The sequence below is a fragment of the Danio rerio genome, chromosome 12 (genome assembly GCF_052040795.2).
Source record: "Danio rerio strain M-AB ecotype USA chromosome 12, GRCz13ab, whole genome shotgun sequence".
Classification (NCBI taxonomy): Eukaryota; Metazoa; Chordata; class Actinopteri; order Cypriniformes; family Danionidae; genus Danio; species Danio rerio.
The window spans coordinates 1324764-1342500 of record NC_141032.1 but is presented as its reverse complement, the minus strand read 5'-3'; the positions used below and the strand labels follow the sequence as shown (position 1 = coordinate 1342500).

The 17737-nt window shown below is 32.3% G+C and overlaps 1 protein-coding gene across 1 annotated transcript in view; it reads right to left on the bottom strand.

Moving 5' to 3' along the window:
• The window catches only part of rab26 (RAB26, member RAS oncogene family), a 112059-nt gene extending 94322 nt beyond the window's left edge, over positions 1-17737 (bottom strand). Inside the window, exons 1-2 of the mRNA XM_087275610.1 lie at positions 17156-17737; positions 12405-12515 (exon numbers count right to left, since the gene is read on the bottom strand). Coding sequence (XP_087131736.1) covers positions 12405-12515; positions 17156-17326 — 282 coding nt within the window. The 5' untranslated portion in view covers positions 17327-17737. The remainder of the gene's footprint in view (positions 1-12404; positions 12516-17155) is intronic.

The following is a 17737-nucleotide window of genomic DNA, read 5'->3' as shown; positions in this document are numbered from 1 at the left end:
ACACAGATTGGCACACACATACATACACACACACACACACACACACACATATATACACACATATATATATATATATACATGCATACATATGCACACGCACAAACACACTCGCACACATATAAACTCGTACACACATTTACCCACACACATGCACACATGTGCACACACATGCACATATAAATGCACACGCATAAACAAACAAACACACTCACACACAAATGAACAGTACGCACACAGACATATACACATACACACATTTACCCACACATGTGCGCACACACAGACACACATGCACACACACACATATGCACACTCTAAAATGCACATGCACATACACATACACACAATGCATTTGCACACACATGCACACGCACACATAAGCACACACTCACAGACATATGAGCGCACACACACAGACATATGCACATACACACATGTACACACACAAACATGCACACAGGTATGCAGACACACACAAATATGCACAAACACATGTATACACACACACACACATATATGCACACACATGCACACACACTCATATGCACACACACACATGCACACATATGAACGCACACACACATATGCACATATGCATACACACAATACGCACACACATGCATATGCACACACATGCACACGCACACACATGCTGTATGCACACACTAAAATGCACATGCACATGCATGCACATACACATGCACACAGGTATGCACACAAATATGCACGCACACATGCATACACACACACATAAATGCACACACATGCACTCACACTCATATGCACACGTAAACAGACGAGCACACACACATGCACACATATGAACGCACACACACATATGCACAAACACACACACACACATGCACACAAACATTTGGTCTCTTTATTTATCAGTTGTCGCCACAGCGGAATGAACCACCAACTATTCCAGCATATGTTTTACACAGTAGATGCCCTCCCAGCAGCAACCCAGTACTGGGAAACACCCATACACACTCATTCACACACACACACACACACTTATCCACTAAGACCAATTTAGTTCATCCTATAGCGCATGTGTTTGGACTGTGGGGGAAACCGGAGCACCCAGCGGAAACCCACAACAACACGGGGAGAACATGCAAACTCCACACAGAAACACCAACTGACCCAGCCGAGGCTTGAACCAGCAACCTTCTTGCTGTGATTCCACAATGCTTACCCACTGAGCCACTGTGTCGCCTTAAATACAACATAATATTATACAATATCATGTCCTCATAAACCATATAAGCAAGCTCAATCATACACACAGGTTTGCTCAGCAAGAGCCAAACTCCCCTTAGCAGCACATTAAACATCCATCAGGTTGTTGCTGCCGAAGTCCATTAATATGAAAGACGGCAGTCAAATAATGGCCATCGTGAACAAAGACTGCCGGAGAGAGAAACACACTCTCATCTGCACTAAATGAACACTTTCACGCTTTTGTCACATTTCATTTCCCCCGCTTATAATCCAATTCAAGGGTTCTGGCTCATAATTTAGTGCCACATGAGCCGTTTCCACCTTCTTTCAAAGTTAAACCAGCCATTTCTGCTGCCACACCTTCCTTTAATGCTAGGATGCACTGTAGAAGTTAAATGTTCATTCATTCATTTTCCCTGGTTTATCAGCGGTCGCCACAGCGGAATGAACCGCCAACTATTCCAGCATATGTTTTTTTTTACACAGCGGATGCCCTTTCAGATGCAACCCAGTACTGGGTACTGGGTTGCACACTCATTCTCTCTCTCTCACACACACACAAGTTTGTTTTTGTGAAAAGTGGGGACCTTACATAGGTTTCCATTCATTTTATACTGTCCAAACCGTATATTGTATTGTCCCCACCCCGCCCTTAAACCCAACCATCACAGGAGTCAGTGTGCAGCTTTACTCTCTGATTAAACTCATCCTGTAGGATTTATAAGCATTTTGAGAAATGAGGACGTCACCAGTGTCCTCATACTTCACCTCCTTTTTGTAATACCCATGTCATTCCCATGTCATTATACAGATTTGTGTCCTGATATGTCACCAAAACAAGTACACACACACACACATTCATAAACTACAGCCAGTTTAGTTCATCAATTCCCCTATAGCCCATGTGATTGGACTGTGGGGGAAACCCGAGAGCACCCGGAGGAAACCCACACCAACATGGGGAGAACATGCAAACTCCACACAGAAATGCCAACCGGTCCAGCAATGATGATCAGTCATATTGTTCCTCCAGGTGAATCTGTCCAATGACCGAAAGCAGTTTGCTTTAACACACTGAGCTCTATTTCAGTGAGCTGAACGACAGAAACTGACCATCTAAACACTTTATCAGCCGCTGAAGAGCATTTATGATTCCCCACACAGAGAAAATCACTTTAGAAAGCCGACAGCAGCATCTGAAGGTCTACACATGCTGTAAGAAACAAATCCGAAATAATGCAAACACTGAAACAAGAAAAAGAAGGAGAACTCTGAGCGCAAATCGATGGACACTGCAGAGAAAACACACACAGTTCAGCAGGGGTCTAATAGCTGGACAGAAACACTGAGGCCTTTATTGTTTTAAATGATCAAAACATACAAGAACACACAGTTTATCTGGACTGGGTTCAATCAAATGTGCTGGTTTTAGATTTAAAATCTTGAATTTATTAAAGATATAGTAGTTATGATGTTTTGTTTTCATTTTATATTGAGATATTTTAGTTATTTATTAATAATAATTATTGTTGTTGTTCTTCTTCTTCTTATTATTATTATTATTATTATTGTCATTATTATTAATAATAATAATAATAATAAAAAATAAAAATAATAATAACAAATGTTACTGTTTTTATTTTTATTATTATTATTATTATTATTAATTGTATTATTATTCTAATTATTATTATTGTTATTAATATTAATTATTTTATTTTAAATTTTATTGTTGTTATTATTATCATAATTTTTTATTATTATAAATTTTATTAATATTGTATTATTTTCATTGATATTATTGTTATATTATTATTATAATTTCATCTGCTTTAATTATTATATTAATTTTATTTGTATCAATTTTATTAATAGTAATATTATTATTAATTTAATGATTATTATGATTATAATTATTATTCATATTATTATTATTAATGTTATTCTTCTTTTATTATTATTAGTATAGTTAATATTGTTGTTATTATTATTATTTTATTTTTATTGTTATTTTTTTATTATTGTTGTTGTTGTTGTTGTTGTTAAATATACAGTTAAATGTAGATATGTTTTGTAATTATTTGGCTTTCCTGTATTTTTATTATTACACTTATTATTATTATTATTATTATTATTATTATTATTATTATTATTATTATTATTATTAGTGTCATTATTACTATTATTTTATTATTATTATTTCAAAATATAGTTGTGATGTTTTGGTTAATTTCAATTTTAATTAGAAATTTTAGTAATTTTTTTAATTTGTTTTTATTATTATTGTTGTTGTGATTATTATTATTATTATTATTATTATTGTTGTTGTTGTTGTTGTTGTTGTTAACGTTTCAATCTATTATTGATTTTTTATTTACTTGTAGCTGTTTTAACACATCAAACTAAATAAAATGGATAATAAATACATTTAGTCATTAATATATTAATGTACTTTCATTTCAAAAAACATATTTGTCAGCATATTACAAAGCATGGCATAATTATAGACAGAAATGAATAATTTATTTTTAATTTAGCACATGCAGGCCATACTGCACACAGAATATAGAATAAAAATGAACAGAAAAAAGTCAGAATAAATTATGTACCTTAATATAAATCTAAAAATGTGCAATGCGGCACAGAAATAGCAGTTTTTAAAATACTTATGCATGTATTCATTTAATTTTACATTAAATAGTTTTTGTGTTTCACATGCACAGCAATACACACCAAGAGATGAATGCACTTCTGCATTCATGTGCAGATCTACACAATAAATAAAAAAATAGAGTATAAATAGCAAAAGCTAAATACAATGCATAACAATATTTTAGAATATTTTAAATATCACAGTATTACTCACTTATATTGATTTAAATCACTATAAATGTCCTGTTATGCATATAAGTGTGTGTCTGCACTTCTGTATTTCTGCATGCATTAAAGCCTGCATTTCTTTGTTGTTTTTGTCTGTGCACTGAGAGGCTCTTGACTGAAGAGCTGCTTGTAGATAATTGTTCTGACTGTAAGAGCCTGAATACAACAGCGTTAAATGAGAGCACAGCTTGTCAGATTTACCAACAACAAGTGCTCGGCGATTTGAAGCATGAAAATGTGCTGTGATTTATCCTTTTATTTCGCCTTTTGTCATTATGCTCAGCAAGTTATTTTGAAAAAAAAAAATAAGACAATTAAATCTACAGTGGGCAGATTGGAGTCTCGTTGTCTGTGTGACAAATAGACATCATTATATTGTACGACTCAATGAGTTAAATGCAATTCCAGTCACAAAATAAAGATGTTAACTAAGTTTTCTGAGAAAACGAACAAATAAAAGCTCAAATGTTGCAGCTAGAAAAATCCCCAATTCTGCTTTAATCATGATACACAATTTAATTTAAAAATAATTGCTAATAATTACACCTTTTATTTGTCACTGTTGATCATGGTATTAATAGTGAAAAGTGTGTTTTAAAAGGATTTTCAAAGGAATTTTTAAAATAATATATAATTAATTGTGTTTTTACATATAAATTTGACAAATTTACATTATTTTTAACACTTAATATCTTCAGAAAAATGTTAATACAATTATTTAAAATGCATTATTAATGAAATAGTTTAAACCTAAAATTAAATACAATGCAGAACATTATTTAAAGGTATTAACATAAATATCACTAAAGTGATTGTTTGCAAAGCAAGAAAAATACTAAATTCTGCTATATTCATGATACACATTTGAGTTAAAACTAACTTGCCAATAATACAATATTTTTTTTACTATTATCATGGTATTAATGGCAAAAAGCACATTTAAAAATAATTTTTAAGTCTCCTGACAGTATTAAATAAATATTATTTGATAATTAATAATATAACTGTATATATATATATATACTTAAAAAAAGGGGGCTTAATAATTCTGATTTCAACCATATATATATATATATATATATATATATATATATATATATATATATATATATATATATATATATATATATATATATATATATATATATACATATATATATATGGTTGAAATCAGAATTATTAAGCCCCCTTTTTTTAAGTATTTCCCAAATGACATATTCAGGACTTTTTCACAGTATGACTGATAATATTTTTTCTTCTGGAGAAAGTTTTGATATATAAATAATAGCTTTATCTTAGAGATGCAAAATGTGCCCGCAATTCTAGAGTCAGAAAACGTGTGAATAACGCACATAAACTGAATTTAGAGATTGATTTAATGGAAAATGCTGCGTCAGGAGAGAATAAAGACAGGCCAGAAAGTCATAACACTCTTTATACAGCCTGCATTATGAGCCAAGGTCATTTCTGTGGCAGAAATACAGAGAGAATATCAGTTATAGCTCCATCTATATGACAAATGTTTGCGTAGGCTCTCTGTTCTGCAAAAACAGCTTTTCTTACTTTTAGTTTTTGTTTCATTTCTAGTCCAAATATCTCAAAACTCTTAAATTAGCAATGGTTTTCTAGACAAGCAAAAAAATATGGTCTTGTTTTGAGAAATATTGGGTCAAAATTAAGTGAATTTTTCCAAAAACAAGCTAAATAATCTGCCAAAAAATATAATATACGATTATTTTTTAAGGAAAAACTCACATCTTTACTCATAACTTCTCAAAACAAGACTGTATTTTGTATTTGTCTTTAAAACACTTCTTGATTTCTTCTTGACTTTTTGATAATAAAATATATTTGCATATATTTAGGTCTTTTTGGATTTTTTTTTTAATTTTTAATTTGAATTTTTAATTATTAATTCATAAACATTTCTTGTTTTTGTTTTTTTTACTTTATTTTTAGTATTCAAAAAATATAAAAAAAATATTAATGCATGAATATGGTTATGTTTTTGAGTAGTCACAACACAAGATATCTTACAACCTGATTTTTTTACAGCCTCATTTTTTTTTTTTTTTTGTAAAAACAAGTCAAATTATTAAATAATCAGAAGAACCTAAGAATCTTCTTTCATAGATTTATCCAAAATGCATTATATTGCAGTCAGGGTTCACTTTACCAATTAAATAAAGGCTTTGCATCATCCTGATATTTTGCTTGAACTGCTTTGGAAATGCATTAAGACAAGACTATGCCATGACTAATAAGCACAGTGTATTTCTTTTGTGCTGTTTTATGCTCTTTTTAGCAAGTGTAAATGGTTCTGAAGTAGAAAAACACACACAATAGAGCAGATAGCTTAATTTTCTATTTGTCAAAATGACAAAAGCACATAATTATCAGTGAAGTGTTTTCATATAAATAATTTTCAGTTAATGCATCCTCTGTTTTATTATTCTGGAAAGAAAACTAATGTGAAATAGACTGTAAAAGCCATTAGCTGACCACAAAGAACAATCAACTTGTTAGTCAACACAAACTCAGCTGCCAGCTTAAAAAAACATGCCTATAACATGTTTATAAACATTTAGCACACTGCTACCATGTTATATGATAATGATAACTTGTTGTAGCATGTTTATAGCATGTTTATAACATGTTTAGCAAGCTGCTACCATGTTTTAGAAATGATAACATGTTGCAGCAGGTTTATAGCATGTTTATAACATGTTTAGCAAGCTGCTACCATGTTGTAGAATATATAACACGCTGTAGCATGTTTATACCATGTTTATAACATGTTTAACAAGCTGCTACCATGTTTTAGAAATGATAACATGTTGAAGCATGTTTATAGCATGTTTATAACATGTTTAGCACGCTGCTACCATGTTGTAGAATATATAACACGCTGTAGCATGTTTATACCATGTTTATAACCTGTTTAACAAGCTGCTACAGTTTTTAGAAATGATAACATGTTGTAGCATGTTTATAGCATGTTTATAACATGTTTAGCACGCTGCTACCATGTTGTAGAATATATAACACGCTGTAGCATGTTTATACCATGTTTATAACCTGTTTAACAAGCTGCTACCATGTTTTAGAAATTATAACATGCTGTAGCATATTTATAGCATGTTTATAACATGTTTAACAAGCTGCTACCATGTTTTTTAAATGATAACATGTTGGAGCCTATTTATAGCATGTTTAAAACATATTTAGGACACTGCTACCATGTTGTATAATCTATAACACGCTGTAGCATGTTTATAGCATATTTATAACATGTTTAGCAAGCTGCTACCATGTTTTAGAAATTATAACATGTTGTAGCATGTTTATAGCCTGTTTATAACATATGTAGCAAACTTCTACCATGTTTAAGAAATGATAACATGTTGCAGCATGTTTATAACATGTTTAGCAAGCTGCTACCATGTTTTTGAAATGATAACATGCTGTAGCATGTTTATAGCATGTTTATAACATGTTTAGCTCGCTGCTACCATGTTTTTGAAATGATAACATGTTGTAGCATGTTTACAGCATGTTTATAACATATGTAGCAAACTGCTACCATGTTTTAAAAGCGATAACAGGTTGTAGCATATTTATAGCATGTTTATAACGTATTTAGCACACTGCAGCCAAGTTGTAGCATGTTATAGCATGTTTATACAATATTTAGCACACTGCCACATTGTTTTAGAAGTGTTAACATGGTGTAGCATGTTTACAGTAATTCCTTTATGTTAACCTACTTAGTCATGTTAACTTAATTTGTAGTGAGACAACATGAATGAGTTGTGAGCATTTTTTTTTACAGTGTAGAGCTCATTGCCAGCTAAGCATACTATCTTATTTGCAGCAAACCATATTACAATATACTTTTAATGTAGAACTAGAGGAGTGATTTCATAATCTAGACTCTCCAGAGACTTTTTTTCAATCAAATAGATGCACTGCACTTCAATGCAACTCAACACTGAGGGGAAAAAACACCGTCAGTTTCTCTGCCAGTCTGGTAAGCAATCAGAAAGCACAACTCCAGTACAGTAATGCATGAACACCACTAGAGAATGCACCGGAGTGGTGTGAAAGCATTCCTCCAGTACCGTTTGCATGCAAATGAGCCGTCCCACACCTACAGCTCTGACATCGGTGCGCTTTTATGAATACATTCACACAGCACGAATGCTCAGATTAAATCCTGGAAAAGGCCGGGACTATCAGTCACTGGGGACAGACCAGAATCTATAATACTGTAGGAAAAACCACACATGGCTGGAGTTTGAACTTAATGACCTTACTAATTTATACATATTGTTTTTATATATATATATATATATATATATATATATATATATATATATATATATATATATATATAAATAAATATATATATATATATATATATATATATATATATATATATATATATATATATATATATATATATATATATATATATATATATATATATATATATATATATATATATATATATATATATATATATATATATATATATATATATATATATATATATATAATGTATAAAATATATTATTTAATCACTAATTTAATGCATTTGGAAAGGAAACTATTATTATTTTAATATTGTCATGCTTTAAAGGCGCATTTGGCTGCACATATTTATGTACATTAATTACCAACACATGTGGTTAATTTAGGGTTACTGCATGTGATTATACATATGTACATTGTATTTAAAGTACTCCACTACTTGTTCAACTAATTGCACTCCATCAAAATGCAGTAATGAGTCTCTAAACTCAAATTCAGCTCAGACTTTTATTATTTGTGCAATGGATACTTGCAGATTTTTGGGGTGAAACAGATCTCAGGTCTAAAGCTGTGTGCTCGGCAGTCGGAGTGTTAGCGGATAACAGGGATTACAGATGAAACAGCTCAATTACAGCACTAAGTCTCGCTCCGAATCTCTGTTTGCTGAGCGCAACCTCCACTAAATGCTTCATGTAGATCCCACAACTCCATTTCTGGCTCAGCCAAAGACAAAGTCTAGCTTCTGTATGTGTGCAAGCAAGAAACCTGTTTGACATATGCATGGAATTCAGTGTACTAAATTACAGCTAATGCAATTACAAATATATTGAAATGCATAACATTCATTCATTTTCTTTTCTGCTTCGTCCCTTTATTAATCTGGGGTCGCCACAGCGGAATGAACCGCCTGCATAAAACATACAGTATAATGTTTGTCAACACATCCCAAAGTAGTTATTAACGATATTTCAACAGGATTATTAATTATATATACACACACACACACACACACACACATATATACATATATATATATATATATATATATATATATATATATATATATATATATATATATATATATATATATATATATATATATATATATATACACATACATTATATATATATATATATATATATATATATATATATATATATATATATATATATATATACACATACATTATATATATATATATATATATATATATATATATATATATATATATATATATATATATATATACATACATACATACATACATACATACATACATATATATATACACATATATATACATATATATATACATATATTTATATACATATATATACATATATACATATACATATATACATATACATATATACATATACATATATACATATATATATATATATATATATATATATATATATATATATATATATATATATATATATATATATATATATATATACACATACATAAATATATGTATATCAATGCATTTCGGCATTTAGACATGATCAAGACGATCTGCTGCAGTTCAAAGTGAGCATCAGAATGGGGAAGAAAGGGGATTTAAGAGACTCTGAATCTAATAGCATTCACATGCAGATGCATTTCAACTGCTTCTTTGCATTTCACTATGAACTAAACTACATTTTCATTTAACTGTAAATAAGTACTATTTTTTTAAACCGCATACTACTAAAGCTGAAACCTTTTCAAAGCAGAACAACCTTTAAATAAAGACCTGCCACATTCTTCCTTGACCACCTAAAAAAGAAAAAGACCTTCGCAGAAACCCTTAGCTCACCTTACAGATTGACACCCAACACAAAGCCTGTCAGTCCGTCCTCCAGATTAGTGCACAGAAATGATAAAGTGCTGGTGTTGTGAAGGGCTCTTACTGCCGCCGGCTGCACTGAAGAAACGGAGGAGCGCAGAAGAAGATGCACAGCTGTTTCAGGACCACAAATCGCTCTTCAGCGTGTGTCTGTAGTGCTCTTAAAAACTGCACTGAGAATAAAAGCCCTGAGGAGCTTCAGCAGATAATGACGGATTCTTCTTATTGACGGAAAAGAGACAGAAATGGGCTATTTTACTGCCAGATGTAATGCATTATGATGTGTTGCTTCAGCGTGGCGAAGCACAAGCCGTTAGTGCTCATCAGGCCGGAGAAAATGAAGACAGAACTATCTGCCATTATGTCATTTTATGAAGCAATTGACTTTTATTTAAATGAGCCCTGCTGAGATTAATGCAGTAGAAGACTGCTTGGAAACAATAACAGACTATAACCTCCTCCGGATGATAAAAATGTGTGCATTTTGTAGAAATTAATGAGTGTATATTTCTCTAACATAAAATGATTGCATGGATATGACCCAAAACAGCTTTCTTTCATCTATATAGCTAGCTCATGCTTTTATGAGCTCTAGATTAGATTACTGCCATGCTCTGTTCGCTGGTTTCCCAGCATCCTTTATAAATAAACGTTAGTTAGTGCAAAGTACAGCTGCCATAGATCTTACCAGGTCAAGACAATTCAATCACATCACTTCAATTGTATCTTCCATAAACGAGCTGCCCGTGAAGTTCTGTATTGTTTATAAAACATTGCATCTTACCTATAAGACTTTAAATAGTCTGACTATTGTTCATACAACCAATCTTCTGCCTCGCTACAATCCAACATGCTTTTTAAGATCTGAAACTCAGGGCTTCTGGTGGTACCCAGAATAACAAAGTCTACTAAAGGAGGTCGAGCGTTTTCATATATGGCTCCTAAACTCTAGAATAGCCTTTCTGATAATTTCTGAGATGATTAATTTTAGAAATTGAGGATAACATTACAGATAACGTTAGTCCTGTTTTAATGCATTTTGTAGAAATTAATGAGTGTATATTTCTCTAACATAAAATGATTGCATGGATATGACCCAAAACAGCTTTCTTTTATCTTAGAAATATCGCTAAGTTAAGACAAATGCTATCTATATAGCTAGTTCATGCTTTTATGAGCTCTAGATTAGATTACTGTCATGCTCTGTTCGCTGGTTTCCCAGCATCCTTTATAAATAAACGTTTGTTAGTGCAAAATACAGCTTCCATAGATCTTACAAGGTCAAGACAATTCAATCACATCACTACAATTGTATCTTCCATAAACGGGCTGCCCGTGAAGTTCTGTAATGTTCAGAAAACATAGCATCTTACCTATAAGACTTTAAATAGTCTGACTATTGTTATTCTAAAACAGCTTTCCCAAAACAGCTTTCTTTCATCTTAGAAACATCGCTAAGCTAAGGAAAATGCTACCTATATACCTAGATTATGCTTTTATGAGCTCTAGATTAGATTACTGCCATGCTCTGTTTGCTGGTTTCCCAGCATCCTCTATAAATAAATAAAACATTGCATCTTACCTATAAGACTTTAAATAGTCTGACTATTGTTCAAGTAACCAATCTTCTGCCTCGCTACAATCCAACATGCTTTTTAAGATCTGAAACTCAGGGCTTCTGGTGGTACCCAGAATAACAAAGTCTACTAAAGGAGGTCGAGTGTTTTCATATATGGCTCCTAAACTCTAGAATAGCCTTTCTGATAATTTCTGAGATGATTAATTTTAGAAATTGAGGATGACGTTACAGATAACGTTAGTCCTGTTTTAAATCTGCCACTATGCTGACGCACAGGCATCTGTAGCTCCGCCTTCTTATAAAATGAGCACAATCTCATTTGAATTTAAAGTGACAGTCACCAAAACGCCACAATTATTATTTAAAGCCTAAAAGGGTCAGTTTCAAAGAGCTAGAAAACATTATCTGCGTGGTATTTTGTGCTAAAACTTCACACACACACTCTCTTGAGACATCAGAGACTTATTTACCTCTTGTTAAAAGGGGCATAATAGGTACGCTATTAAAATAAGCAACACCTATGAGCTCTAAAGCTGATGAAATGCATGTTACTGTTCTGTACTCACCCTGAAGTCTATGCCAACAGTTGAGATGAAGCTTCCGGCCAGAAATGCTCCATCTTTAAAGCGAACCAGCAGACAGGTTTTCCCCACTCCAGAGTCTCCGACCAGCATCACCTGCAGAAACACACACACACACACACACACGTTCAAGATGGAGAAAAACACACTCTATAGTCCCATTTCTTCTATAAACACACAAACAAGCTCTCGCCTCTCCATCTGATAGAAAAGAAAGACTCGCTCAAGGCTGGAAAGATTAAAGGCAGGAATATGCTGGAGATGAGATTAGATCAAAACTGCACACTTTAAACTTTAAACCTGTGATTTCCTTTCCCCAAAGAGGTGGATTTTGCTTTGTTAAACCTGTAAGTCTGACTTGAATCTAAATATATTCACTATTAGGCTTCTTCAGTTCCCTTCAGAGCCATTAAAACCAAGACGTGAAGGTATGAACATTTATATCACTTTATAATAAGGAATTAATAAATAAATCGAATAAGGTCAATTTATAACACTATATAATAAGGTTGCATTAGTTCATGTATTTACTAATTACACTCATTACAATATTGATTTATCTATGTTAACGTTCACTATAACTGTTAGGGTTTGCAATTTACTCATAAATCAAATATCGAAAAATAATAACTTGCTCTTTTATAGGACCACAGTCTAACCTCATTAATTGTCATGTAAATTTGCATAATTATTTCATTATTTTAAATAAAATCAAATTTAATATCATTATTTGATTTGAATAAATATGTCGATTAATTATTTTAATAAATATATGACATCATTTCACCCATATTTTGATATCTTATTTGTGTATAAACTTATATTTATTATTCTTTCCACATTTATAAGCATTAATTCAGTGCAGACATCAATATCTTATCTTTGACATCTTTTCTTCAGCACATTTAATTTACTGATTTAATTTGAAAACATTTTGTAATTAAGAACTGAGCTTTAAAATGCATTTAAACCCATGGTTTTAACTTATTCATCTTCCTTCAGCTTAGTCCCTTTATTCATCAGCGGTCGCCACAGCAGAATGAACCGCCAACTATTCCAGCATATGTTTTACACAGCGGATGCCCTTCCAGCTGCAACCCAGTACTGGGAAACATCCATACATACTCATTCTCTCACATACACTCTTACACTATGGCCAATTTAGTTGATCAATTCCCCTATAGCGCATGTGTTTGGACTGTGGGGGAAACCAGAGCACCCGGATGAAAACTTGAAAATGAATGAACGAATGAATTATTTGACCCAACATAGGATTAAAACAACCCTGCATTTCTTAGAGTGGATAAAAACATCTTGATTGACTAACATAATAAAGTACTACTGTACTATACTGCAGTAAAATATGCTTATACAGGAATGATCACAAATACACTCACTGGCCACTTTATTAGGTACAGCTGCTCGTTAACACAAATTTCTAGTCAGCCAATCACAAGGCAGCAACTCAGTGCATTTAGGCAAAATCTCTCAAAAACATTTGCAGTATCTTGTTGAATCTATGCCATGAAGGATGAAGGCAGTTCTGAAGGCAAGAACGGGGTCCAACCTGGTACTAGTAAGGTGTACCTAATAAAGTGGCCGGTGAGTGTATTTATTAAAATGAATAAACTAAACATTGCACTATAGCTTTTGGGTTTTGCATTTTAATCCTAACTGAAATATCAAAAAAAAGACTCATTTTGAGGATCACATATTGGCTTTAAATGCACATGAACTGTCATGTACAGTTGAGGGCAAAGTTATTCGCCCTCCTGTGCAATATTTATTATTTTTCAAATATTTCTCAGAGGATATTTAAAGGATTAAATGTCATTTTCCTACAGTACTTCCTATATTTTTTCTTCTCAACATGTCATCTTAAATATGCAAAGCTCAAAAACACCTTTAGTACGCAGCCTGAGAGTGTAGTCGGTGTCGAATGCTTGTAAGTGAGCGTTCTGGGGTCCTTCTGAATAACCCAGTTGCTGTGCTCTGCTTATCAGTGTTGACACAGCTGTTCAATTAGAGGCTTTACTTCAGTCCAGCAGCGCATCATTCTGCTCCATATAGGGCAGCTGCAGAGTATTGCATTGTTTCTAATTATTGCTGGAGCATAAATAACAGGCGCAAACTCCACGCAGAGTAAAGTTGCATTGGATTATTTGAGATATGAAATATTGATTATTTAACACGGATGTCAGGTTTATGCTGGACAGATATTTACATTCACACATGCAGGTGTATGGCAAGCCCATTTAACTTTACTTTAAAACTGAACTGCATGGTTCAGTCAAAGATGACCATTTAATGATACAAACCAAAGATGTGAGATGGAATTTTTATGTACTGCTAAACTTTAATTATTATTAATTAGACCATTTATTTATTTTTTTATTTATTTTTTTATTTTTTTATTTATTTATTTATTTGTTTGTTTGTTTGATTGATTGTTTTTTGTTTAATTATTAATTCTTGTATTTATTTAGATTTTATTTATTTATTCGTTTATTTATTTGTTTGTTTGTTTGTTTTTTGTTTAATTATTTATTCTTGTATTTATTAGATATTATTTATTTATTTATTTATTTATTTATTGGCTTGTTTGTTTATTCATTCATGTGTTTATTTATATATTATTTATTTGTTTGTTTGTTTATTTATCTATTTATTGATATTTTTTATTTATTTGTTTGTTCATTCATGTACTTGTATATTATTTATTCATTTATTCATTGGCTTGTTTATTTTTTATTCATATATTTATTTATATATTATATTTTTGTTTGTTTATCCATGAATTTATTTATATATTATTTATGCATTTATTTATTGGCTTGTTTATTTATTAATTAATGTATTTATTCATATATTATTTATTTATTTGTTTGTTTATTTATGCATTTATTTATATATTTTTATTTATTTGTTTATTCATGTATTAATTTTTATATTTTATTTGTTAATTTATATTCTTATTTATTTATATATTTGTATCTTATATTTATATATTTTTTCTCTTCATTATTATTATTATTATTTATTTATTATTTTTTTGCTGAAAACATCTTTTCATATTATAAAATGCAAGTGTGGAGCTCAAGCTCCAAGTCGCATATTTAAGGACTAATTGACAAAAGCTCACTGAATTATTATCAAATAACGAACACCATTATTTCAACAGACTGGGGTCAATATCTTCCATTTATACTATGATTCCCACAGCTAAAGACATTACTCAGATGCTGTTTGTCGGATATTTGTCTTAAGTAGTCTAATGATTAAAGGAATAAACATTATTAAGAATTAAATAGGAGAGTAAGCATTACTACAGCAATGATTGAGAACTTGTGTCAAAAAATATTAATATAAAAAATATGAACATATTATATTAAATATTTATTGTTAAAATAAAAATTTAATTAAGATATACTACTGAAATTACAAAAAAATGAATAAATAAATAAATAAGTAAATAAATATACATTTAAAATTATATATATATATAATTATTTTTTTTTTTTTTAGAAACGCCACAGAAACACCAACTGACCCAGCCAAGGCTCGAACCAGAGACCTTCTTGCTGTGAGGCAACAGTGCTACCCATTTTTCATTCATTTTCTTTCCGGCTTAGTCCCTTTATTAATCTGAGGTCGCCAAAGCGGAATGAACCATTTTACACAGTGGATGCCCTTCCGGCTGCAACCCATCACTGGGAAACATCCATACACTTTTGTAGCATTTATTACTGCCAATTATTGTTTGTGTTGTTTGTTTTTTCTGTCACTATGTCATCTGTTTTACAGTGTTGTTTCAGTGTAAGTTTTGGCAATACATATGAAATATCTCCCATGCCAATTTCAATCTGAATATAAATTGCTAGGGCGGCAAAGTGGCTCAGTGGGTAGCACAATCGCCTCACAGCAAGAAGGTCGCTGGTTCGAGTCTCGGCTCAGTTGGTGGTTCTGTGTGGAGTTTGCATGTTCTCCCCGTGTTGATGTGGGTTTCCTCTGGGTGCTCCGGTTTCCCCCACAGTGCGAACACATGTGGTACAGGTGAATTGGGTAAGCTAAATTGCCCTTAGAGTGTGTGAATGCATGTGAGTGGATGTTTCCCAGTGATGGACTGCAGCAAACATATGCTGGATAAGTTGGCGGTTCATTCCGCTGTGGCGACCCCAAATTAATAAAGGCACTAAGCCGAAAATAAATATAAGTTGCTATTGACAATTTCATTGTGGTGATGTCATTGGCTCATACTATTTCATTTTTCTGTAACAAGAGGCGATTCGATCATCATAACTTGATGTTATGGCACCAATCGTAACATTATTTATCAATATGTGGTACTTTTTTTGGACGCTATGGAAATCTAAAATGTACGATTGTTATTGTTTACATGCCTCAAAATGGTCTGTAGCGTGTGTCAGAGAGTACAAGCACTATAAACAAAAACTGAGGTAAAGTTGGTTTTACATTCAGACTTTCTCCTTAATAATAAATTTTCAGAAAATTGCAAATTCTAAATATCAATTAATTAATTAATTAAATCAAATAAACAGTGCTGATGTTGTGTTGAAGTCACTTTGCATGTGATTTCAGACCAAATACTCAATGCTAAACAATAGGGAGCGTGTCAAGAGTAGTCATTGAACGAATGCGCGAATATAAAGCTATCAACCAGAAACACAAATGAGCAGAATGAATGTGAACCCGGCTTGCCATTTAGCCTTGTGTACCTTGAATGCGATGTCGTAGAACTCCCCGCTGTTGCTGAGAGATGGCCGGCTGGGATGAACCACTCCGTTCGCCTGGCTCGACACTTTTTTCCCCTTCTCTTTTTCAGCGCTCGGAGATGAATTCGGTGTGTTTGAACTGCCCTTCCCCTTCAGCGCTTTTTTCCTCGACATCCTTATTATTATATATAAATATTTTTAGTAATCGATTTGGCGCGACGCGTGATTAATGCGCTGCGTAATGCGGTCACTTTTATTCACAAACTGTCCGTAATTCGCTGCGTGATGCGGTCACTTTCCTCTAATCAATCTGTCTTGTTTTAGTACGCGAGAATTAACTTTTCATCGACACCCCCCTGGATGCGCATGTCTTCTGGTTTTTGCGTTCAAAATAAAGAGTGCCAATTTCTAGTGCGCGCAATTCCGCTCCAACAACGTGCGCGTGCTTCTGTGCTGATTTCCAGCAATTTTGCGCGTGCTTCTGTGTTGATTCTCCTCCTGTGTGCACCTGTGATGTTGTTTTCTTCAGTGTGGATTCAGATTCTCTCTCCTCAGTCCTCTGAGCTGAGCGCTGTAGTAATCAGT